At 39.6% G+C, this 27,385-nt stretch overlaps 1 protein-coding gene across 2 annotated transcripts in view; it reads right to left on the bottom strand.

Annotated features, from left to right (window-relative positions):
• SEZ6 (seizure related 6 homolog) overlaps positions 1-27,385 on the bottom strand; it is a 455,419-nt gene that overhangs the window by 41,805 nt on the left and 386,229 nt on the right. For both annotated transcript variants that reach the window (XM_075196840.1, XM_075196839.1), the window contains 7 exons: positions 22,283-22,468; positions 16,055-16,223; positions 15,654-15,820; positions 14,830-15,024; positions 14,506-14,644; positions 7,147-7,343; positions 4,978-5,172 (listed from right to left, as the gene is read on the bottom strand). In XM_075196840.1, the coding sequence (XP_075052941.1) occupies positions 4,978-5,172; positions 7,147-7,343; positions 14,506-14,644; positions 14,830-15,024; positions 15,654-15,820; positions 16,055-16,223; positions 22,283-22,468 (1,248 nt within the window). The remainder of the gene's footprint in view (positions 1-4,977; positions 5,173-7,146; positions 7,344-14,505; positions 14,645-14,829; positions 15,025-15,653; positions 15,821-16,054; positions 16,224-22,282; positions 22,469-27,385) is intronic.

Below are 27,385 nucleotides of genomic sequence, written 5' to 3' on the forward strand. Positions count from 1 at the left end.
AGGGGTTAAAAAACGGGAAAGCAGCATGTCAAAGGGGTTAAAAAATGAGGGGGAGCACAGAGGGGTTAAAAAATGGGAAAGCAGCATGTCAGAGGGGTTAAAAAATGAGTGGGGGCACAGAGGGGTTAAAAAATGGGAAAGCAGCATGTCAGAGGGGTTAAAAATTGAGGGGGGAGCACAGAGGGGTTAAAAAATGGGAAAGCAGCATGTCAGAGGGGTTAAAAAATGAGGGGGAGCACAGAGGGGTTAAAAAATGGGAAAGCAGCATGTCAGAGGGGTTAAAAAATGAGTGGGGGCACAGAGGGGTTAAAAAATGGGAAAGCAGCATGTCAGAGGGGTTAAAAATTGAGGGGGGAGCACAGAGGGGTTAAAAAACGGGAAAGCAGCATGTCAGAGGGGGTGAAAAATGAGAGGGGCACAGATGGGTTAAAAAATGGGAAAGCAGCATGTCAGAGGGGTTAAAAATTGAGGGGGGAGCACAGAGGGGTTAAAAAATGGGAAAGCAGCATGACAGAGGGGGTGAAAAAATGAGAGGGGCACAGATGGGTTAAAAAACGGGGCAGTATGGCACAGTGGGGTTAATAAACAGGGGTCAGCATGGCACAGTGGGGTTAAAAAATGGTGGGCAGCATGACACAGTGGGGTTACAAAGGGGGGGGGGAGGCATGGCACAGTGGGATTAAAAAAGGGGGGGAGCAGCATAGTATAGTCTGATGAAGGGGAGCCAGATGAAGGGGGCAAAAACAGCATGGAGGGCACAGTGTGATCATAAGGCATGGCGATGATGAAGGGGCACATTATTGTAATATTGGAGCTGGAGGAAGGCCTAATTATTAATCGTGGGTGCTATTGATTTAACGCTGGGGCTGGCTGTAATTTTCTAAATGTAGCCATTTTTTTTTCAAAATAGGTCCTTCAACATTTCTGGATCCGGACAAGCCACAACTAAAGAAAGCAGCAGCCACAGGTGGAGAAAGTGAGAAGAACAGGTAGGAGAGAGCAGCACAGTGTGTGAAATGTTGTGATTCTAGTAGGGACAATACCAATTTTTGGTGAATGTTGTGTCCAATGTAAGGTGTAGGCCAAGACTGAACTGTTTGTGTACACACTGCATTGTTTGTATACTACCCTGTGGTGGTAGATGTCCTGAAAGTCAGGAGTGCTTAAACATATGTGACGCTCCGGCGAATTGAGAGCCTAGTGGTTTTTATGTTAGCCACGCCCCAATGGCACGTTTGCCACGCCCCCAAATGCATGACCGCACCTCCCAAAATTTTTGCACTGCCGTTTGGCTAGCCACGCCCCTGAATATATGACCATATACCCAATCTTTTTTGCGCCGCAAAAAAATTTTGGGGCTTACTTCACTATGAGGGGGGCCCCATGAATTTGTTGTACCCGGGCCCTGAATTCTTCTTGGCAGCCCTGCTCGGATACCCAAAGTTCGGGTGGGTTCGGTTCTCGGAGAACCGGACCCGCCCATCTCTAGTGTGTACGAAATACAAATCTTTGCTCATGAAAAATATGGCTGTGAAAAGCCCAGATGGTCGTTCTTTTGTTAATCGTCTAAAGTGTGACTAATGTGTACGCATTAATCGTCCGAGTGATCGGACATTTGGTCGAAGGTAAAGTCGTTTTAGATAACACCTGGGTCAGAAAATTCTTCAGTGTGTACCTAGTCTAAGAGTAAACTGGAGAGTAATTGATGTTCTTTGTGATAAACAAATACAGTACAGGTGGGATTTACCATTTTATCTAATTGTTAATCACCTCTCCTCCTGGCTGCAGTGCTTGGATTCTTTACGCCCTTATCTGGTAGCAAGACACTGATGGCTAATAACAGGCTCTGAGTGTGGCTGGGTTCTCTGCCAATCATTTCCTCTATGATTAGGGCTTGAAGGCTGCAGGTCACTTCAGAGGTAGTTTATCAACCCTCTGATACTACAGAGGATTTGGGAATCTGAAAGCAGTGTGTCTCACAAGGTTTACACTTCTGTTGTAAGCGTGTCTTACAGTTAACTTGCAGGTAGTTTACCAGGTTTGAGTGGACAAACAGCTTTTGCTGCATCGGGATTCACAGGACCTTCCACCTGTATACCAGATAACTTGACTTTACGTGAAATGCTGAGTTTTTTTAAGAGCACCATCTTCAAATAAGATATGTGAGCCTGGACAGACTGACTCCTTGATTCCCAAAACAGCAGAAAGCACTCAGCTACACCCCAGTTTCCCAGCTAGTCACTGGCTAAGGTGCATTTGTGCAGTGTCACGGCCTGTTTTGTGTTCCAGAAACTTGAGACACCTGTGGCACATGAGACCATGCCATAAGTTTTTCCCAATATACACATTACTGAGTGCAATGTTTTAAGTCCCCTTTGTAAGTGTCCACCTTGATCCTATCCCCCATTCCTGTTATAGTGGGCATGCGAGTTAACAGGGCTTTGAGCCTACCATTAAGTTGACCTGCAATTTAAGTATCACATCTGTCTGTACAGCAATCAGTGCTCATGGAACTATGTGGTGACTTCAAATATCCTTAATATATGAGTTGCAACAGTGTTCCTCATATAAATCACTAAAATATGTTCTCTAATATCATGACCTTTCTCGTTACTGCTTAGTTGCTACAGTTCTACTAACACAGTTTTAACATTACTCATGATTCATAATCTAATTAACGTAACATGTACCATCTGATCTGCTAAAATTGTGTTACGAATATTAATGTACCCTCTTAAGTGCCTTTGTTGTAAAAAAAAAAAAAACTTGATGTAGTTTTAGCTCCACTGGACCATAGTCTAACACTGCTTTGATGCAATTTTCTGCTGCAGGAAAGAATCGACAAAGCAGAGCTGTTTGAGTGGGGAGGAGTAAGCAGGGAATGTAGCAGAGGGTTAGGTGGGTGGAAAGCATATTTTCAGTTAGATGAGACCAATTAAAGCTCTCAGGCAGTCTAATTAGCTGGAAGATTTCTCTTTTATCTTAACATCATTCAGGTCTTTTTTTTATACACAGATGTGTTCATTAAAGATGATTTTAACTCTTCTCATTCCTTTTTTTCATTGTGGAACAAAGACTCCCAAAGGCAAGGCGGTACTTTCTTTTGACCCAGAATGAAGCCTATTGCATGTTGGATACTGTTGTGGCTTATTAGACTGTTTACAGCCTGATACACGATACCGCTCTGCTTTTGTGGGCGGTTTCTTCTTAGTAATCATGTTAAACTGGATTTAAATCAAAATATGTTTTCAATCAGTATCAATTCATGGTTGTATAATTGCCTCCGTCAGGCATTGTGACAGGGGGAAATGAATCATACTGGCTGAGATATCAATCCTTCAGTCTTTCTCACACGTTCACTGCATGCACAAACAGATCTGTAAAAAGAATCAACTAAACCAGAACACAGATTGGAAAATTGAATGAAAAGGTGTAAAAAACAAACAAACTGGAGTACAAAGCGCAGTTGTTTAAAAACTCACTATCATGACTGTAGAATTCTCTGTTAACTCAGTTTTTGTTCATTTAGTTTTCTGTCATATTTACGATGATGTCTGTCTAAAATGCACATACATTTGCCTAATAGAGACTGCTGCTCTTAGATGGTATATTATGGTGTACTAATATGTCAGTATGTTTTATGAATAGTGATCTGGATTATGTTGACTTTGCTCAAGTGCATCTCCCATGAACTTAAGAAAAGCCATCTCCTATGTTCCCACATAGACATTAAATGCCCTTTACCCTAACATGAGAACATCACTGCTTATTTGACTCAGGCTGTAATATTAACCAATTCATACCTCCCAAAATTAGAAGTTTCTTATTTGGAACAACCTGTGCCTCTGAAAAGGGAGTCTATGCACGTCAAGCTGTGGGTGTTCACCCCAACCTCCCCTCATTCTCTAAAAGCACCCCTGCAGGGTCACATGCACCTGCTAAGGTGAGCAGGACAATCCCAGCAGTCCAGGATAGAAGTGTTGACCAGACATCAGAAATGTCACCTAAAATTTAGGACTGTCTGACCTAAATCAAGACAGTTGGGAGGTATGATTTCCCAGTGCAAACCTATGAGTGTATACTGTTATTTTTAATGGAAAATATTATTATTGACTATTGTTATTACTAGTTTTCTGCACTGGGTCCTCTTATGCTTTGCTCTTCCACCGATGCCTAAGGAGACGAACATGAGGTTGGAAAAACGCTTGAGGCATTATTTACTAACATAGATGCAAACTTTCACAGTGCAGTATCCCCAGGCAATCACTCAGCAGTTAGCTTTGATCAGTTTAGATAATGTAGGCTAATGAAAGCAAATATCTAATTCCTATGTGTTACTGCACCTAGTAAATAACCACATATCTTTTGAACACTCAATGTAAGACAGGCCAATTTGGACTATTACCTATGGAATAATATCTATAATATAAATGTCTAGTGGCGTGTGTTAGTCTGTCTGTGTGTGGAAAAAATAAAACCAAGCTGCAGCGCCACCTGCTGGGCGGAGTTATACACTGACCTACTAAATTCTTAGTGTGTGTGGAAAAAAGAATTCAGAAAGGGCTGAAATTTGGTATACTAAGATGTTTTTAATTTGTTAATTTAATTTGTTAATTGTTAAAAGTGTTTATAAAGATTTTGAAAATATATATATATATTTCTTGAAGGAGAAGTGACAGTTGGGAGTGGTTAGTGGTTGCCGGGGGTGACAGTGGGGAGTGGTTGGTGGTTGAGGCCTGGGCTATGGCCCAAATGCATGACAAGAACCTTTTTAACACCTTAAGTAGCTTGATTTGACTAGAATTCATGAGTAAATAAATGTGATAAATATGTGTCAGTTAAAAACTAAGGTAACTATGGTAGTTTCCTAGGCCAATAATGAGAAAATTATGGAGGATCTGAGTCTCATTGTTTAATGGAAGTACAGATCTTGATGAGGGTCCATCCATTATGTAGTACATCGGTGTTACCTCTTACCCCTTTCACATGAGGGCAGGTCGCCACTCCAGGTGAGGTCCCACTGACACATGAGAAGCTCAACTCCTACAATCTCATATCCTGGATAGCACTGATAGGTCACCACGGTGCCATGGACGAGCTCAGACTGAGAGGTGGTTTTCCATCCATTAGGAATTTCTGGTAACTCTGGACATGTATCATTCCTTGGAACCTCTGAGAAGAGAAAATCACACAAATGAAAGTTGCAAAATATGGAAAGGAAACTGAGTACATTATTAATATATTTCACCAAGTGTGTCATCTTATAGATAGTAAGGGGACATCTGCTAAACAATTTAGAGGCTCATTTGGAGGTGGACACTTATGCGCTTAGAACTTTGGGAAAAGTCGCACACAAAGAAAGGGAATTTACGTAAATATGTTCAGCCAGAAAGATCTCAAGATGCATCCAGCTATAATACAGTAGTATTTGTGCCTGACGTTTGTCAAGCGTAGCAAGTGTGTGTATATGTATGTCCCACAATAGCACTGACAATGAGGATTGCCAGTGTTAGTAGTATATGCTAAAATTGCATGACCCTATTTGTACACAATATAATAATCTAATGACATGTCATATACATAGGAACGAATAGTGCCTTGATTGTCATTAATAAAAAAGAAAGTTGCATTTCTAATATAAAATGGAATGGAATGCAAACACAAATACAAAATACAAATTAAATTAAATCCAAGCATGTGTTGTTTTCCGTTTACAAATTGAATGGGAATCTTCTTTCCTGCAGTAGTCCAAATAGAAATGTCAATTAAGTAATGCAAACAGATGGGTGCTACTTAATATAAGATAGCAGCGATGCCAATTATTTAAATACTATCAGCTGGAGGGGTCAATACGCAATCAGAAATAGATAGTGTTGCTGATAATCGTTATTAAGTATCATTGTACCATCCCTCCAGTACCCGCAAAGGATGTATATTCGTGTGTCCATGTTTAATTGTATTGCAATTATGTGAACATACCCTTCTGCTTTCAGCCTACAATTACCCTCCCCTGATTGTCTCACTTCTCTAAGGAGATGTATATCATCGATAAGCAAAATACAATACTTGGACATATGAATATGCATTTTTTACTTTACATGCACAGTATGGAAAGACTTATCTTAAGCAAAAAAATACGTAAATTGCTAAAAATATTACTGCAAATTGCTAAAGACATTAATTCAGTAAATGTTAGCAAATCATTTTGGTGAATTTTATTGCCCCAACCTAGACAATCAAAATCCCATCAGCAATTAGATTTCTGCAGGATGGCTGGTTACCCTCATCGGTCTGCGTTGATTGGATGACCCTTAAATAGTAGGGCAAGGCTTGCAGCCAATTTCCAATTGTATTGTATTATTGTAACGTGATCGGATGACTTCAATTTGACCCCCTAAAGCTGGCCACATACGCAGCAGTCCTGTGTTTGGTCGAGTGGCCGGATCGGTTGCAACATCACTGAAATGCAGTCGAAAAAAGATTGCATACATGGCCACATTTATTAACATACCTGAAAAATATCATTACTTTCTATAGTATAATTTTTTTTACATGACCATTAAAGGGCATTGTAGTCATTTTGGGCTATATATATATATATATATATATATATATATATATATATATAAATACGGTGATATAGCAACATTGGTGGCCAGTATATGTGCGGGGCCTAATAGCTCACAGATCTGATTGAATTACAGTGATCCACAGCTAGTGAGATGTGATTGCGTCTCGAACTAAGGTGAAAGGAGAATTTTCCATCATTCCACTGCGGGATGGCCATAGCTGTATACTTACAAGAGGTAATCATGATATATTACAGTGGTATAAGTACAGTAGTGCTGCTCTATATAATTTTATGCATGCTCTGTAGCAAACTGTCACTTGGCTGCAATGTAGCAAATGCAGAAGCCCCTCTGCTTATTAGGAGGATACCATGGGTCAGCTGGTGTGTCAATAGCACAATGCTTCATTTAAGTCTTGTGCTCTTGAATAGCGGCATGTACATAGTGCTGCCATGTTGCCCTGATCTGTCATTAAAGAATGACTTTGTCAATTCTGAAGCACACTGGTCACACTGGTCTGTGTGCGTTTCCTAAGCCTTGTTATATGGTCGTTTTACAACTATAATCATTGACTTACCAAAAAAATTAATAATGAAACCCTGCTGATAGCCAAAAACATTACTGCCAGGATCTGTCTGGAACTGGATGATGACATCCGCCATTGACGTATAGATTTTAAAGTGACTGTGTGTCCCTGTATACCGACCCAGGACACGGGCCGTCAAGTCATCGCCATCATAAAATGTGAGAATGTCACTATTGCCGATGTGCAGTCTATAGGTAGAATGAGGAAAAGACAAATTAAGGATAACATGAAACAAGACATGTGCTAGAACTTATCAGAACAAGTATCACAGAACACATATTTGTACATTAAAAATGTTGAAATATTTTCCTGTATACCATTTAAACACTTTTCCAAAACACTTATGTAAGTAGCACTTTTCAGTTTATTTTTGTTTGTTTTTTTAATCTGCAAATAATGAATTAAAAACTACATAAGAGCCTACTGGTTCACAATAATAATACTGTCTTTAACAATCTGTGCAACTGTTTTGCAAGCTACCGTATATTCCATGTGCTGGACCTAAGACCACCTGAGTCCAGCCCTGCTAAGTGGCTGATCGAACTGAGGACATTCATAGTCCCTTGTTTTGAAAAATAATTGGAGGAGGACTTAGTGGGGCAGCCCAGGTATTGCTAGTCTCCTCTACTCTGGGACCAGCCACATTATTCCATCCTCTTATCTCCCTTCCTCCTTCACCTTCCCCACTTGGTATCCGTCGAGTCTCATCTGGGAAGAAGAGATCTATACTGAGCCAGTAAGTGTGTTGGGGGTTAACAATCTATCGTAGATAATGGGGGGGCGATGTTAATAATATGTGGGGTTTGGAGTGGTGGGGTTAATGTTATGTGTGGACTGGTTGGGGGACTAATGTTATGTGGGGACTGGTGCATGGGGGGGTAATGTTATGTTAGGCTGATGTGGGTAAGTTTATGGTGTATGGGCACTGGTGTTGGGGGAATTCATGTTATGTGGGGTCTGGTGTGTTTGTCGGGGTTTAATGTTATATACTGACTGGTGTGGTGGGCCAATGTTTTGTGAGGACTGGTGTGTGCGTGTGTGGTGTTCATGTTATGTGGAGAAAGGTGTGGGGGGTTAATGTTATGTAGGGACTGGTGTGTGGAGAGTGTCAATGCCATGTGGGGACTGGTGTGTGTGTGTGGACGGCTAAATTTTATGTGGGTACTTGGAGAGCAGGGCCAGCATGTAGCTCTAAGCATTCCAGGAGGGCAAGATGATTCTTTGGTGACCCAAGGAACAGACTGGGCCAGGGGTTAGGGTGGAGGCCGGATTACAGGTCTGGATCAGACCTGTAATCCGGGCTGCCTCTCATCTTCCTCAATCCTCTATCTCCCTTGCTAAGTATCTGCTGAGTCTTCATGGCTGGATGACTTCCAGAAGGCAGAGCATTATGCAGAACTGATAAATGTGTGGGTTGGCTTATTACTATACTGTGGGGAATGGAAGATATTGTGTGCGGCTATTAATGTAAAGTGGAGTTGGTAGGGGCTATTAACATATTTTAAGGGCTACTAATGCAATGTGAGATCTTTGTATTAAATGTGTATGCTATTTAATGTTATTTAATGCACTATATAAATAAATGATAATGATGATAGGTGCTATTGATTTAATGTTGCGTTTGTAGAGTCAGAGACTGTACAAGTTTTGGGATTGCATAGCTGCGATAGAGTTCGAGGGGACAACAAGGACATAAGAAGTGTAAGGGATCTGGGAAGTTGTAAAGCAGAGGACTGTCTCAGGTTAGGACTTCCAGCTTTTGGACATGGTGGTAAGAGAAGTAAGGTGCCCATGGTACCACAGCACCATAGGCTATTGAGGAAGTGCATACACAGGTACATAGCAATAATGGACAACTACTTGGAATTAATGGATAAGACTACTTTGTATACTGAAGTCTTCTAGTGAAATCTGCAATGTGAGAGTTCTTATGGGCATATGACATCCAATTAACAGTAACACAGCCACATGTACATGTCCACCATAGTAGGAAGCTTCTATATGTCCATTGTGGCCCTCATCTGTAAAAACAACAGTGGCACAGGACGCATCTTCCTCACTGCCCCCCTTGCCAGCCCTCATCTGGATGGTTGGGAGTTTGAGCAAGGGATGAGAATCATCTCCTGAGCACTGTAACATACAACAAGCCCTCCCACTCCAGCTGTGGTGTGGCTGGGATTGGCAAGACACTGACTATGTCCGGTATGTGCTGAGTTCTATGACAGAGAAGGTGATTGAGATTGGGATTCCTTTTTCACAGAGACCTAGGCTGTGATCTGAGCTGGCTCAAGTTACTAAGCTTGTTATTGGGCTGAAAGTCTTCCCTTTAGTAGCAATATTATATTTCATATATTTCCAAGCCAGTTCAGATAATAAACTTCTTGTTTTCCACTGCATTTTATCCTTATTCAGCTGATTCTTCTTAACATATGAGCCAAGCAGTTAAACCCTCTGTTGTCAATAAGTAAAGGTCTACAGTCTATAATGCCTTTATACCAAAACTGTGTGCAAATAATAACACTTGTCTCCTAACAGGGGCTGTGATCCCACATCCTTTGGGCTTGACTTAGAGTTGGATGTGATTCCAAGTGTCTTGCGTAAAATTCTGCTTTGGTTTACTGCGCATGAGCAGTATAACAGCATAGAATTTAGACTATGATTAAGTGGCACTTGCTGCTTGTGGCCCCCTATGCCTGGAGAGGTGGGTCACGGTGTGTGTGTAAGTACAACTAAAGTACAGAAGATCCATGCACACATAAGTGGGTCACTCACTCTGGAAGTACCACTTAGCAGGTCCTACTCAAGCCATGGTGTAAACCCAATTATGAAACACATGTGCTAAAGATGATGCACTTCAGGACATATCTTTACAAGGTTAAAAAAAGATTAATTAATTTAAATTATGTTAATTAATTAAAAATGAAAAAGACACATTTAAATCAGCGGCACGGACACTTATAGCCTGGGCTGGGTACAAACAGCATGGGGTCCTCCCACAAAAACCTCATCCACCACCAGTCTTTGCCAGATTAGGCTGGTTACACTATAAACCAGAATACCCTCTATAATAGTAGGACCCAACCTGGGCAGAATGGGGCTGATTTTCATAAGGAAATAGAGACTGCCACAAATATCCCCCTCCCCCTTCCTAGGGAAAACCAGTCCTGTGCTGATGGCACTGGGGCTCTTCCCCACCAGGCCCTGGGGTGGTTGGGGTAATAGGTGACAGTAGACAATTAGTCCTGGCATCAATTAATTGCTTGACTATGTTAGAGCTTTCCCATGGCAGCCAGAGCATGTTGGTAATTGAAGAACTACAAGCGTCTTCTTGGACTTGTAGTTCCGCGTAAGAAAAATACTAATAGAAATAAGACTCTCCCATTCCCTCTCTAACACCGGTGCGTGCCAGCACTTGTACTGCTGCCATAGTAGACACTAGATTGTAACTTTATTAACTTAATACCCACCGCCCTTTGGTACCATGATGGGCCCAATGCTGTGCAGCTTCCTCCCCCAGAGGAGCAGGCCTGATGCTGAATAGCACTGGCCTATTAGCGAGGGGCGGGAGGTATTTGCAAATGTATGTAGCATCAGTCAGAGGCAGGTCTGTAAAACCTCCTCTCTGTAATGCGGTTTGTTGCACAAACTGCATGTTTATAAATACCATGATTTTTGTATACCTGCCATGTCGAGAAGTCGGGATGGTGGTTTCAAACTGTGCAGTTTGTAAACCATGCAAGTTTACGGTCAGTTTGGCCTTCGAAACATTGCCAGGTTTGCAAACCGCACATACAACCGTTAAATAAAAGCGCGCTTTTACAAAGCCGCACTTTTAAACATTTGCGCCATAATCTTATTGTATGACATGTTAGCAGATTCTACCATTCTGTATTAAACAAAACAGAAACTGCTGTTGTACTGTGAGTCTTTCTGTTTTCCATAGTTTTATGCAAACTGGTACATGTGCTTTAAATTCTGGGTTATTATATTATCTCTATTTACTTGTGCATTTTTATGTACGTACATTTTCTTTTTAACAACTGAAATATGCTTTCTAATAAAATAGTAACAAATATGTCTCTATGTGTGCAGTAATAACATGCTGATAATTTAACAATAACACAATTATTTGGTTGACTTTGCATTATGGTTTTCAAGAAAAGCGGGGAGAAAAGAAAAGATATACAGCATAAGAATTACTAGAGAGAAAATAGGATAAAATGTAATTAAACCTATGTTTCTCTAAACTCCCTCGTTTGTACAATCGTGGATGATGTAAAAAGCTATCTAGTAAGTGTAAATTGGCACGCCACATCGAGCGCGTCACTAGCCGGGATCAGAGCTTTCTGTACAAGCAGCGATATGGTAGCGGCTACATTGGTTTCTGAGTGTGGAGCAGAAGATTAATTTTGCTGACAGCCACTGGTGGAAAAACAGAGCAAGATCGTTTATTACGATCATATGTTTTGAAATGACAACTCCAGGCAATAGAGAGAAAAAGGGAGATATGCAAATGAAAATATATTAATTAACCAGCAGAGCAAGAAAGTAAATTAATAATCTCCTTGAAACCTTCTACATTTCCTCAACATCCATTCCCTAGAAGGAACCAGGCACACAGGGCCAAGGAGCGTTGCCTGAGAACATCCGTATTAATCATCAGTCAATGCTGATAAAATACCTTACACTATTGTCGCAAACTTATGTTTCCCAGCATTCGTGATTAATTTCTCTGACTGATCCTGCTTACCCCAACATGCCGAGCGAGTGACATTCTACAACCAAGATACTTAAGCAATAATAGGGAGGAACAGGAGATTCTTCTCATTGGATTTAATCTCATTCAAAAGTTTGTGTGGTGGGGTTGGGTACATTATACTGGTGCTTGGAATGCCGACACCCGATATAAAGACCAAGTAATGCAGTTAGCAGGAATTCCGTTATATAAAAAAATCCTACTTACTATAATCAGGGCCACCTTAAATACATTATGGGCCCCCGGGCAATGCAGTGCACCGTGGCCCCTAAATAAATAAATAAATATATATATATATATATATATATATATATATATGTGTGTGTATATATATATATATATATATATATATATAGATATATATAGTGTAAATATAGTGTGTGTGTGTAAAAAAAACATATATGTATGTAAAAAAGAGTGATTATATATATAATCACTTTTTTTTACATATATATATATATATATATATATATATATAGGGGCCCCCTTAACTTACCTTAAGTCCGATCCCCTTCTCTTCTTTTTTCCGCGCCGCTGAGTCTCTTCTGCGCTCCTCCGTACTGTACTTGCAGTGAATGTTGGGCATGACATCACGCCCAACATTCACTGCGAGCACAGCACGGAAGAGGGGACAAGGGAGGGAGCCAGATCGCTGCTGACGTGACCGCAAGGTAAGTATTTTCTTTTTTTTTTTGTCAGCGCTGCCTCGGACGGGCCCCCTTGTCCGCAGGGCCCCCGGGCACCTGCCCATTGTGCCCAATGGAAGAGATGGCCCTGACTATAATGAACACAGAGCAGATGAACTTTAATCCTAACCCTAACCCTATTCCTAATCCTAACTCTAATCCTATTCCTAACCCTAACCCTAACCCTTGGATTAGTTTCTCGAGGCGGTGGGTCCTGGCATTGCCGCTTTAAAAATGAAAGTATGAGTGTCTGCATTACAAGTGACGTCAATATGGCGCACCGCCATTTCCTACTATCGGAATGTATAGCAGCCATGCAGGAGTGTTATCGGTCATCTGCTCTGTCTTCATTATAGTAAGTAGGCTTTTTTTATATATTGGAATTGCTGCAATCTGAATTATTTGGTCGTTATACCTGGGTGTCGCAATTCCAAGCAATGGCATAACAACTACCACCGATGTTGTGCGTATACACTATACATGTATTGTGGCAAAGAGGCATATTTGTCACAGTTCCCCTAGAAGTAAATAGGTAAAAACACAGCTAGTCTGCAGCAGCAGGCTGCTGACAGGGTTACATTTACCCTGGGATCCTCTTTCAGCACATACACACACAGGTGTTCCACATGGATGTAATTGGTTTGTTTTGCTGTGATTTGTTTGTAGTGCTTGGGTGGAGGATAAAGACACGGACTATATTAAAGTTACATAAAACCACTTACAAATAGACTGAAATATACTATGGATTGTTATTTGTTCTAGAATAAGATAAACAATAGGTAAACAATATATTGCATTTTAATGTAAGCCTTAGATGTAGTCTTACTGTTCACTTTTTTATACTTCCAGTACTAATGCCATCTACTGTCCAAAGTTGATGATGTGTCTGTAATTATTTCTTGAACACTTGAGAAGCTATAAAATGTCTGCCAAGTGGGAAACTCATTGGAGACTCTCTGTTGGATGAAGAAATATCAAGCCCCAGTGTCCTTTCACATAAGTCCCCCGCATCCGTCCCTTCCTCTCTCAGGAAGCCACCAAAACTATCATACACGCACTCATCATCTCCCGCCTTGATTACTGCAACATCCTCCTTACTGGCCTCCCCCACTCCCACCTCGCACCCCTCCGCTCTATACTCAATGCGGATGCAAGACTCATCTTCCTTTCACGCCGCTCCTCCTCTGCCTCCCCTCTCTGCCTTGCCTTACACTGGCTCCCTTTCCCCTACAGAATCCTTTTCAAACTCCTTACCACCACGTACAAGGCTCTCTCTCAGTCTACGGCCCCTTACATCTCTAACCTCATCTCCATTCACACTCCTGCCCGCTCCCTACGCTCAGCTAATGACCGCCGCCTCTCCTCCACTCTTATAACCACTTCCCACTCCAGAATCCAAGACTTCTCCCGTGCCGCCCCCCTCCACTGGAACGACCTCCCTCGCTCCATCCGTCTCTCTCCTAATCTGTGCTCCTTCAAACGAGCACTCAAAACTCACCTGTTCCTTAAAGCCTACCAACCTTCTACCTAACCCGCATCTCCTCCAAACGTTCTACCCTCTCTCCTCCCGGTCCCTCTCCCCACACTTCAACTTCCTCCAATTGTGTCTGTTTCGTTCACCCACCCTTAGGATGTAAGCTCGAATGAGCAGGGCCTTCTTCCCTCTTGTCTCCACACCTGTTCTTCTACTCCGCCTCTACTGCATTGACCTAACTGGAATTTCAGAAGCATTGGTATTTTTGTTTATTGTTCTGTACTGTTATACCCTGTATAGTCTACTGTTTGCTTTGTGTACGGCGCTGCGGAAATCTTGTGGCACCTAACAAATAAATGATAATAATAATAATAATAATAATAATAATAATAAGTCCATTTTTTGCTTATTATAAATAACACAGCATCACTTACACTTGTATGTCCAACAAGATTCTCTTCTCTTCTTCAACGTGGATACCCCAGATGCAGTCCTGCCCCTTTCCATAGGCTTCCGGCCAGTTGGGGGACAGCACCACACCAGCAGAGTCTGTAATCTCCCCACTGCAAACAGCTGAAAGAATACTAGACTGAAATAACTCTATCTGAAGGTATGATTGGCAACATACAAAGTTGTAAAATATACATTTCCACTGATAGCTGTATTTGATAGTTATCAGTCTAAAGAAAGATAAAAGACAATTTGAGCCAATTAAACCTGAAAACATAATCTCAGCCACATTTTTAGTTGGCTCTTACCTCTGCAAGCAGGTTCTGTCTCATTCCATTGAGGGTCTCCGGACTCTTGGCACTCAATGATAATAGACCCTTGTTCCAATGTATATCCAGGATCACAAGTGAACTCGACCACCGTTCCCACAGTGAAGGAAGGGTCACTGCTTGTGAAGTTGCCATATTTAACAAAAGGTTCATAACAGTGACCTTGTTCATAGGCTGTAGAGAAAAAAAAATGAATGACTAATTTTTTTACTTAATTTGCTGCATCTCACAAGCTTCGCATATCTGATTATCTTCACATATGTTTGGAATAATCATGCTGGAGGCCATTGTTGAAGCTAAGAAAGCAAGTTAGAGTAGCCACGGAATAAGCTAACATAAAACAATAGACGGAGATAAAAATAAGTGGAGAAAAGGTTTGTGTGATACACAATACAAGTGGTTTGATTACCCATCAAGCATAATTTCAGAAAGAATAAAACAACATGATATAAAAAGTAAAAGCGTATAAAGAAAATAAAACAAATCAAGGTACATAGAATAATTTAGACAAATAATGAAAATAGAAGCATAAAGGAAACTGCAACTATCAGGCGTGTTTCAAGGTTGTTGAAAAAACCCCCACAACTGAACTCACCATATTTGCCTTCACTCCTACCATATACCTTATACAGTATAAAATACCGAGTGACATTAATGAGAAGTTTGTTTGTTTATTGTGACTGTACTGGAGCTGGAATCATGTCACAAGTATATAAAATAAAATTGTATAAATCAATATAAAAAGAATTTAAAAAGCAGATAAATCAAGAGGACAAGAGAACAGACCATAAATATAACATTACCTTGATAACGAAGAGCCACCCCAGTAGAGCTGCCACTGCTATCAGTTGTTAGTTCTATGAAAACATTTCGGCCAGTGCTGAGCAGACCTTCAATTGGAAGATATTCCACCTCGTAGGAGTCATAGACAGGTGGGGAGTCGATGGTATTTCCATCTCGGATAATAAGCCTACAAAACAAACATATGAAAATATCACAAAGTCAATTTGTACTCCCAAGGCAGCAGGCCATCAAAATGGTTGAGGAATTTTAAACTAATGATGGAAATTTGATCTTATTTAAAACAAGCGGAATGAAAGTACATGGTATAGAACTTTGGGCTATTAGAGAGTTAATGTATCACAAAGAAGCTGCTTCTCCTGCTGTCATGATAGAAGAGGGTATGTCTGATTAACACAATTACCGGTCATCATCCTCAGCCAGGGAAACCTTCTCAAAGTGCAGGTGTAGTCGTTCAGCCTGGGGAGCCTCTAGCACCCAATGACACGTCAGGTTATTGCTATAGTTTCCCGGGAAGTTGGGGGAGACAAGACGTCCAGTAGTGATATTTCTTATAAATCCTCCACAGGCAGCTGAAAGGGACATTAAGGAATTATAGTTTGTCAGAAGCACATTTTACATCAGTATGTGTTTTACCTCTAAACATCACAGCATTTCTACTCCATAAAGTAATTGATTTATTTAATTTGAAATGCATAGTTTATTTTTCTGGTTATAAAAAAACAACATATTGTGTCACTTCAATCCTTGTGTCAGCCCAACAAAATTCCCTATTCACTAAGCCCTATGAATCTGTCATGCAGCGAAGGTTGGTCAGTTGACACTCTACAGATAACTGGACTGACATAACTGAAGCTCATCTCTCCATAGCGATTAGTACTCAAATTAAGTTGTTGCATCACAATTTAGAATTCAAGTTCTTTCTAATAAATGTTTCAGATGTAAGGCTGCTAAAGATTCTTTATGCATCTGTTCTGGACCTTTCTCAGAATTTTACGATATGAGGATGCATTTGTTGACTTTATGAGGGACAAGATAGAATTCACAGCACTGCAGTGTCCCTTGTTCTTCTATTGGGAATAATTGACGAACACTGTACATCGTTTTTTTACATTATTACATCTTTAAAGATGAAATAGACTGTCCCACCTACTATGGCTATGTAATATAACAAATTATCGTTTAACTCATCTTAACAGACGTTGTCCTCAGCGAGTTTGACAGCTATGACAGCTAGCCTCCCTGATAAGTAATGTCATGGTATACTACTTCTATATATATCGGCTAGACTGTGCTGCCATGTTCAATTCAATCCAAACCAAGTATTTTTAGAGCAAGGCACTGATATGATATAGGGGGGTGGATGTTTTTTTTTCTGTTTGCACTATTCAAAAATTAATAAACACCTTTACAAAATTCACTGTTTTGGTAAATGTATTTACATTATTTATTAAACAAGATTATAATTTATCTGAAGATATAAAGACCTGCACATACTAAATAGGGATGCTTTAGCTACACAGGACATGTCTCAAGAGTTTGACTAATCCAAAAAAGGTTTAGCAAAAGAGTTATGAATCTGATTTCCAATTTGACTACACAGGAAATTAAATAGTATGGAAAATTCCCTGGCGCTCCACAAATGAAAAGAAATCTGTAGGATGGTATAAATATTAAACTTTATATCGCAGATAAAAAAGCTGAAATTGCTCTGGCCAGAGTCTAACAGCATAAATAAGCAAACATAGGAAACTGGATAAACAAAAATTACACAAGTACAGGTGTAGCTCACAGATAATACAAATTATCACACTATAATTGTGTGGGAATACACCTCGATATCCCAGTTTTGATATGAACATCTAGCGGAGATGTCTATAATATATGGGGATATTTCTCATTAGGTATATCGCCAGTCCAACAGTTATAATAAAGCTCTGAGAGTAACTCACAGTTTGTTGGGGAATGTACCTATTCTGTTCTGTCGATGGTTAAGACGGGGCTCCTTCCGATCCTCTGTTTGTCGAGAGAGAGCAGTTGGCTTTCGGACTTCCCCCCTACATGTTGCTTCTAAGTTGACACATGTGCACAGGATCGTAGTTCTCCCGGATGCAGGCAATTCTCACAGCCGGCTGTGGGATCCGCTCTGAGGACTTTATGATGTAGTCTGATAAGTGCTCCTTAATGTGAAAAACGCCAACACCGAGTGATACAAGAGTTGGTGTTAGGAGAAATAAATGAGCAAAAGAACTTTGATAGTGTCTATAACAAACGCGTTTCACCTTAAACAAATTTCTCCATCTAGAATGACTATTGTTAGCCACCATTTTCTCCTATGTAGATATCATTAGATCATGACATATTTGTTGCTCCCTTAAGCAATCCTTCCACCAATTTTTATATATGTATATCTTTCTATAGTGCATTCTGATATACAGGTATACTCCCTTGATTACTCTAGGATCCTACTCTCTATTTCCACCTGCATATCACTGTGTATCCATTCGAACATTCCTTTATTTTGTGCGAGTTCCGTTATATACCATGCATATTTATGTAGGTTTGCACAGGAAAGAGACTAACTATTTTACCATGTGTTTATGAACATCAATTGGACTGCCATACAGACTAACTCCTCCCCGTGTTAATATGCAACCAATCAAGGGCTGGAAGGAGGGATATTTAAACTCATGATATGCACTATACATTCATACTCTTTTATCCCTGAGGAAGCCTTGCTTAAGGTGAAATGCGTTGGTTATAGACAATATCAAAGTTCTCTTGCTCATTTATTTCTCATAACACCAACTCTTGTATCACTTGGTGTTGGCGTTTTTCACATTAAGGAGCACTTATCAGACTTATCTCGACACACAGAGGATCAGAAGGAGTACCGTCTTAACCATCGACAGGACGGAATAGATACATTCCCCAACGAACTGTGAGTTACTCTTAGGGGTATATTTAAGAAATAACGGTATTGCACTATCGTGCACTTACCATGTGATTTAGTCCATGATGTGTCCAACTCAAATTTATTAACGGCGCATCGCAGCAGATATCATTGATATCTGCTGCTTTTCACTCCTGATCGTTTTTGCGAGCAGTCACCATACAACAGTATGGTGACTGCTCTGGCCGCAATTTAGCAAGTCCCGTAAAAATCTTTTTTTCGGGAACTTGTTGTGTGAAGCTGGCGTACATCATCCGAAATGCTGCTAAAACTTGTGTTCTTTGTTATGTCCAGCTCTGCTCCGTAGAGCAGAGCTGGACAGCGCATGGGCAGGGAGTGATCTTGCGATCCATCCCTGTCACAGCCTCAAGCTCTCCGGACTGCACATGCGCAGTTGCATGAAGAACTGAAATGAAAGTACACCGAAGAGGAGGAGATCAGAAGACAGCGCGACCGAAGAGCCAGTGGTGAGTATGTTTTTTATTTATCACAGAAACAGCAGTTTTTCGGAACTGCTGTTTCTGTGATCCATTTTTCATAAATTTGAGAAATACATCAATCGTTATCCATGCGATAAGGATTGATAACTATTTCTCACTTTCCCCGATACATGACTTTTGGATTGGCGATATACCTAATGAGAAATATCCCCATATATTATAGATATCTCTGCTAGATGTTCATATCAAGACTGGGATATCAAGGTGTATTCCCACACAATTGTAGTGTGAGAATTTGTATTATCTGCGAGCTACATCTGTACTTGTGTAACTTTTGTTTATCCAGCTTCCTATGTTTGTTTATTTATGCTGTTAGACTCTGGCCAGAGCAATTTCCGCTTTTTAATTTGCGGAGCACCAGGAAATTTTCCACACTATGTATTTTTGAATGGTAGGGAGACCATTCCCATCCCTAAAGAGAGCACCCAAACACACTATTGTTTCTGTACTTTAAGATAGACAGAGCTTGGTTTACATCATATATTACAGGTAATTAAATGCTTACGCCCTATTGCTCACTGGAACAATACAGCCAATCAAGACAAGCTTTGTTATTCTGACCCTTCACAATTATTCTTCTGGGATGATGCAATATTTGACCGAATTCTAAAATTGCAGATATGATAGATCCTAAGTTATATTTCTATCAATTCCTCCCCAGAACGTTGTATAATAGTGTAAGAAGAAACCAGTGTTTTCAGTTTTCCGTTTAATTTCAAAGAATTAAAAGGAACTAATTAGCAATTAAACAGGTTATGCCAGAACTCTATGAGAGTTGCCGTCTAACAGGCTTAATACATGAAGCAGCAGCTCGGCAGCAATGGTAAACAGTGAAAGCTTTAACGTAGGTAGATTGGGTTTACTAATGCGTGTCAAACAGCAGCTTCTTGCCGTATATCTAGAAAAAACATTTTATAAATATATAGGAAAATAAGTATAATTTATTATTATTTTATCAATATTATAAGTATTATTATAATTACCATTTCTTTACACAATGCCAATTGTAATACACAACACTGCACAGGGAATATAACGGAGATGGGAACCATAATATGTACAATTATAGGATTTGGTCACATACTGAATCATGCCAGAATGAGGAGTAACAGACACATCTCAATTACAATATGCATATTAGGAAATTAAATATGAAGGGCCATTAATGTTAATTTCAACCAGCCCATATCTAGCAAGGTGTCCAGACATTTCCAAATCAGGTGCTTAGTATTTGTTACAATAATTCTAATTTGACCAATATTCCTATCAACACAGGATGTGTCTTATCTAGTACACATAATATAGACTTACAGAGGAAGGCTATTAAATATTTTGTACCTATAGGTAGATGCATAATCCTTACATCACATATGCAATCATATTTTATACTACCATACTTAGTGCTGACTATCACCTGGTGCACTATAGCTCCACCCCCTCTCTGCAGCTCTGGGGCAGCTATGCCCAGCTTTTTTTTTTGTCCAGGGTCTTGAAGAAAAAATGGGTGTGTGATGCTACGGAGGTGGCTGTGAGACCAAATGTATAGCTTTAAACATAAATAAAAAATCTGGTTTGTGACTGAATAATGACAACATTTTGGTATTTGACCTAAATCTTACAACTAATCCTGTCTTAATTCACTGTGGACAGGATTTGACATCCTCAGCAAAGTCATAAACATATTTCTTGTTACTAGATTACTAATACACAGTAAGATTGTGACACAAGGACAGTCAGTTTACTAACAACTGAGGTTAAAATAAGGTTACAATTCAAATAACTTATACTATGTAATGATTTTATTCTTTGCGGAGCTAAGAGTCAAATAGGGTTAATTAGAGTAGCTGCCATCCTTCCATCTATCCCCTTAATAATATGATAATGGCAACAGTGCTAAATATATGAGTCAAAGAGGAGTTCTGTGGCCATATAATGACTCAAGGATGCAGGCTGGGTGATATAATAGAGGTCATGGAACACCAAGGTGACTTCTAATAACCTCATATGTTTTACATTGACAAACAATTATAAATTCAATCATGGAACACTCTCTAAATGATTGAACATTGCTGTTTACCAAATAGAAGTTATAATTTACAGGTGACATCATTACACACCATATAAGGAAAGGATTAGTATATTCAAGAAGATATATTACATAAGTACCTGTCACTTGTGTATTACACAATGCCATGGAAAAGGCAAGTACATTTGAAATGGTTTGTTGAATAGGTGAATGGTTTGATTTGTGGCACAGATCAAAGTACTGACTACCATTGTAATGTCAAGCTCAGATGTGCACAGGTGCATTACATTAACTCATGTCACATAGTTCTTCTTATCTGTAGTTAAAGTGGAACTGTTTGGCCTGGATGCTAAGACGTATGAGTAGTGCAAATCAAACACTGCACACCAGCCAGGAAAACCCATACACACCACAAAGTATGGTGATGGTGGCATCATGTTATGGGGATAGAGTGGACAACCATGTCCGGATAAATGGTTAGATGATATGGCTCATTTCACAACATTTCAGAATGGTTGAGAGGTGAGCATGTAAACTTAGCTGTAGAGTTCTGGATCTTCCAGGTGGTCAACAGCAAACTTGAAATGGGTGACAATGTTCTGTTGGGAGAACATTAGTTTCCTCCTTGGTATCTCTCCATATGCAACACTGCTTTTCAGTATTTCCATAATGGTGGACAAGTGATCAGTGATATTGGACAAAGTAAGGAATGTCTGCAGGTCCTTAGCCATTGCCCTGGGGACCTTTCTGACTTACTGGAGCATTGCATGCCGTTCACTTGGAGGTATTTTTATTGGATGACCATCTTGGGAACAATAGCAATGGCGGTGAGATTTTCTTTTTCCCTGTCTGACCATGGATTGATGGAGACTGAAGTCTTTCGCAATGGTCTGTAACTTATTACATGTTAATGGGTATGATTAAATGTTTTAAAGTTCCTCAGATATCAGCTGTGATCAAAGAATGAACTTATATCATGAAGAGCTGACTGATAGGGACAACCAAAGTTTAGTTTTTATACCACATGCTCTTTCAAACTCTTACCTGACACCTGATCCTGTTGATTCGAACATCAAAGATTTATTTCCAACAACAACTTGATTTATTGTGTCTGATAAAAATAGCAAAAAGTACTGAAAGTACCATACATACCTGCACACTGCGGCGCCTGACTGCTCCAGAAAGGTCGTGTTGCATTTAGACATGTTAGCACGTGCTGACCACGCAGCTTGTAGCCTGTATTGCAGTAGAAATATGCTTCTCCTCCCGGGTGTAGGCTAGTTACAGACACATCCCCATAGGCAGGTCGTTGTGGGAAGCCACAGCTCAGGAGATAAGCTGCAAAGAGATAAGTGGAAGTCGTAGAAATATAAATGAATGTATTTTCAGAATTTATTAATTGAGGTTACATTTTATACATGGAAATAACACAGTTTGGACATATGCATACATATCCTATTACAGTGTTATAATTGTTATTGTAAGATTTAAGCTGTTGGCAGTGGCCTGGTGACCATATTTATTTCCTTTTGTACTCAAAGATTGGTGGCAACTGCAAAAATCCTAAAAATGCTAAGAAAACCCCTATCAACGGTATTATACCAAGTCACGCTATAATGCTCTTTAAACAGATCAGTAAAACAAATTGAGCAGGATGTCCCAGAGTTTCCATGTGGAAGATAGATGGAAAAAACCACTGAATAAAAGTCTATATCAGTAACCCTTAGATATGATAAACGGAAATAGGGAATGTCTCCATGAGCAAACCTAACGGGAACTGCAAAAAATAGATGAAGATTTGTATCAATAATTCCCTAGGAGAACCTCAAGACATAGAATCAAATAAGGTCCTCAAAGGTAATTCAGAGAGAGATCCCCAAGATGTAGAACCAAAAAAGTTCTTTAGCTGTTTCTCTAGGGAACCATAATACACAGAACCGAAGAAGGTCAGTAACCCTGGGAAAGAACCACACAGATTTAATTGACAACAGTTAGATGATTGACAAATGGAACCAAAATAAATCCATACATTTAAGGGAGAAGTGTAAAAAAAAATGAACAGGATCAAATTAAATAATTCATCATAATGTATAGTTATATTAGCCAATGTATGCTATGCTACTAAGCAGATATTCAGTTTGATTTAACTAATAAAAAACAAGTAAGTAATGGAAATCCATTTTTAAAGCAGCCTTTTCTATGCTCTGTGAATGTCAAGCATTACCTTGGATGGATCTGCAATTTAAATGCATAATTATGCATGATATCAATATAGATAGTATTCTCCTACAGCATGTTAAAGGATCCTACAGGATGTCATAATCCCCACATCTTATATTATTATTATACTACATTGCTATAAACGGTGTTCATGGCTAGATTAGCGGAAGTTCAGACCCCCACCATTAGGCAAGTAACAGCCCTGAACTTCCGGCTTGTGCCTTCATTTACTTCATTTTAGTATCTGAATTGCTCCAACCAGCGAATACACCCATATGTCCCACTGGGATTGGATATGATCTCACACTAATAGTTTAAGTCTAATCTTTTCAAAACAGTTTTAATTCAGTTTAAACATACAGCAAATGTAATTTACATACATTGTTTACCTAAAAAACTCTAACAATGGTTTTTACTCTGAGGGCTGTTACACAAATATCCATCCTCATCCGATACAGGATATGGCAGAGCCAGAGATAACACAACAAGAATGCAGAGTAAAGGAGGTGACGATTGAAACCATTTGTAAACTTTACCTATTTCATTTTACTATCTGCCAAGCAGGCGATCACTGGGCATTGGCTGCAGATTTAGTGGTGCAGTATTTCTCTGCTTCCTCTCTTAGTAAGGGGTGCCTTGTCCGCTCTTATTCTGAATTTGCACTTCTCCCTTTGGCAATTGTGCACTTTACACTATTATCCACAATTTTTCACTTTCTATGTAAGATTGCTTATATATTTATTTAAAACATATTCTAAAAAAAATATTAAACCCAAAAGGCAAAAGTATAAAAACCCTCAATTTGTAACAAGCAGTCTGGTTTTTTTTTATGCATCTATTTTATGTTCCAATGTAATCATGGTTTACAAAAAAAAAAACATCATAAAAACAAAATGCTCTCAAACCCTCTCATTCTCTCTTGACCAGTTTAGTCCCTATAAATGAGCTCCGTAAACATGGAGGCAGACCAACAACCGTTCTAGTGGTATTGTCTGTCTAGCAATGTTGTGACTACGCTGTGTGCACGTCACTATTTTTTAAGAAGTAACATTACACAAACATACTAATAAGGCATGCAGCTTTCATAATCCGTTAACATTATGTCCAATTCTTCCTTACAAGCAAGAACGGTCACTGAGGCCTGGGCCTAGGGTGGCAAAATAATAATGGCGCTAAGCTGGCTCCTGCCACTTAGTGTTTACTGAGGTGGGTGGTGCTTGACGATGTGTTTCCCCGCCCAGTTGATGACACTAATTGCCTCAAGCATGCCCCCTCTTTTCCTACCTCAAATTTGTATCTGCTGAGGTAGGAAAATATGAACAAATTTATGTACGTCTATGGCCAAATGTGAAAGAACCCATGGATCATAGTTTGTGTTAAAGTGATGGATATATCAAATCTCTGTTCACAAATGCAGACCTCTTCTTCTTATAAATAATATATCTTATCTATTTAGCTGGGCAGTAGTTGGTCATGTGTTTATTTTGATGTAATACATAGCCATCTTCTCCTCCTCTCCCTGTCACTATAACGCTGCGGAGCCCTTACATGGTTACAGGGTATGGGAAGCACAGGTACAGTGTGCAAGCAGTGCTGAAGATTATAAGGTATGTCTAGCTCAGTCAGAGGTTCTCCTGCCGGAGTCAGAGTGATGGATTAGCTGGAATAAAGTTGTAATGTCCCATCTCCATCTTGCAATGGATTTCCTGGATCGGGTGTTTGGCACCACTCATTAACTCACACAGCTTGATAAATTAGCCGTGCTGCTTTCCTAATGGGACCTATAAAATATTTCCTCTGTGGCACTTGTCTCCAAAACACAACAGATAGCGAGAGGGGAGAGATCTCACAGGGGGATTGGCGGAGAAAGAAGGAGTAAATGTGGAGCTTTATTCACACTCTAATCTGTGCACAGTAATATATCTCTCTTTATTATATCTGCAGACTGTGCTAAACAAAGCTGGAATACAGATCTGCAACAAACACATACACCTGTAATGAGGATGAGACATTCATATTTCACGCACAGCTTTGGAACACCACAATAAATGTCTAGAATGTTGATACATCTGTGGTTATTTCCCTTGATTCATAATCAAGTACCAGAGTTATAAGGAATGAGAGGTGCACCTGCTATTAGGACCCTGGACATACAGCTTTTGCCATAATATACTAATTCATTTTATCCTTACCTTCTATTGTTCTTTCATACTATATTTATGTGTTGAGGAGCAGCCCAATCAAACTCATTTCTCGCATTATGGTAATTTCCAGCGAAATCCCAACAAGGGTCAGAAACCGAGGATACGATTTTTGGGTGAGTAGACCATGGAATGGAGTTTAAGGCAACATTTCTAAGACACGTGTAATGCCACCTGGACAACAAGCAATTTAATTATAGATTTACACAAATTCTTGTCTATAGTTTGACTGTACAGCTATTCTCATGAGCTTGATGCAGTGCATTGTGGGTTTTATTATATAGGGCAGGAAGACAAAGGCACCTCCGCTTATGTCATCTGGAGAGCGATGAGCGATGGTACAGGGTGGAGTATGGTGGACACAGGAAAGGTAGATGGCAATAACGGAGTGAAATATCTTTTTATTTAATGATTAACTAAAATTTTTAAAAGATTTTATCCCATTTGTACCTTTAGCACAATCCCTATCTACCCCACACCTAAATTGTCTAGATCTATATCTTACAGTAGTTACAAGTTTTATGTGCTTTATATATATATATATATATATATATATATATATATATATATATATATATACAAAAACAGACATAGGTCCTCTGCACTCACCATGTACAGACTGGGGTGCAAGAGGGGGTTGCCCACATTGTATAGACAAGAAAACAGGGATACTCTGCACTCTCCAAACACATAATTAATGCTATATCAAGTACTGTTCTATATGAAAAATAGGGAATGTTAGTTCCACATATTGCAATATATGTTAAGCTGACCAAGTCACGCCAAAGTCTTCCCATTCTGGTCAGTCCTAACATGATCAAATGCTATGCTATTTTATCTGGGCTTAAGGCTTACCTGCACACAGCTTTTAAAGGCAAGTCTTTCCCTAGCACTAGCAGCCATGGGAGACCTGGGACTCACCTGACACAAGTTGGAATTAATTAATGTAAAGAATGGGGTGCAAGAGTCATGGGACTTACATTGTATAAACAAAAACAGACATAGGTCCTCTGCACTCACCATGTACAGACTGGGGTGCAAGAGGGGGTTGCCCACATTGGTCAGCTTAAACATATATTGCAATATGTGGAACTAACATTCCCTGTTTTTAATATAGAACAGTACTTGATATAGCATTAATTATGTGTTTGGAGAGTGCAGAGTATCCCTGTTTTCTTTCCTATATATATATATATATATATATATATATATATATATATATATATATATATTCCAATGACCACGTATCCACTGATATTGTTACTCACGTTTGGGTACCTTGTAGTAGCGCTAGCATTTATCACCTAAGTGGATGTCAATGATCTTAGTGGCTTTCAATGACCTCCAAAATGCAAATAACACTGCTATGAAAAACTGCATGTCAAACTTGTTGTATTTTCACTTGTTTTTGAATTTTTTTTTGTAATGCAAAATAACCAGCCTGCAACCTGTTCCAGATTAGAATATCACCAAATAGTTACAATACTAATGTGGAAACACCTATAGCTTCTACATTAGCTGTACAAAGTATCTGCTAAATAAAAAGATTGGGTAGCAATGAAGCAAAGCCAAAAACAAGTGCCACCAAACAACAAACTTGAAGTAATATTATTCAATATAAACCAGCATTATGAACAGTATGCAGCAGTATTCAAGGTAGGTGAGTCTTTCTGTCCCAATTTAGAGAACGGCTTCAAGTACACTAATACACACCCATATGTTATATGAAATGACTGAGTGCAGAGATTTGTTGCTGCTGTTCCGCTGATAATTGTTACTGTGATCATTGTAACAAAGTGTAACAGCTTTCTGGTGTGTTATTAAGTAAAACATA

This window comes from Mixophyes fleayi, chromosome 2 (assembly GCF_038048845.1).
Source record: "Mixophyes fleayi isolate aMixFle1 chromosome 2, aMixFle1.hap1, whole genome shotgun sequence".
Classification (NCBI taxonomy): Eukaryota; Metazoa; Chordata; class Amphibia; order Anura; family Limnodynastidae; genus Mixophyes; species Mixophyes fleayi.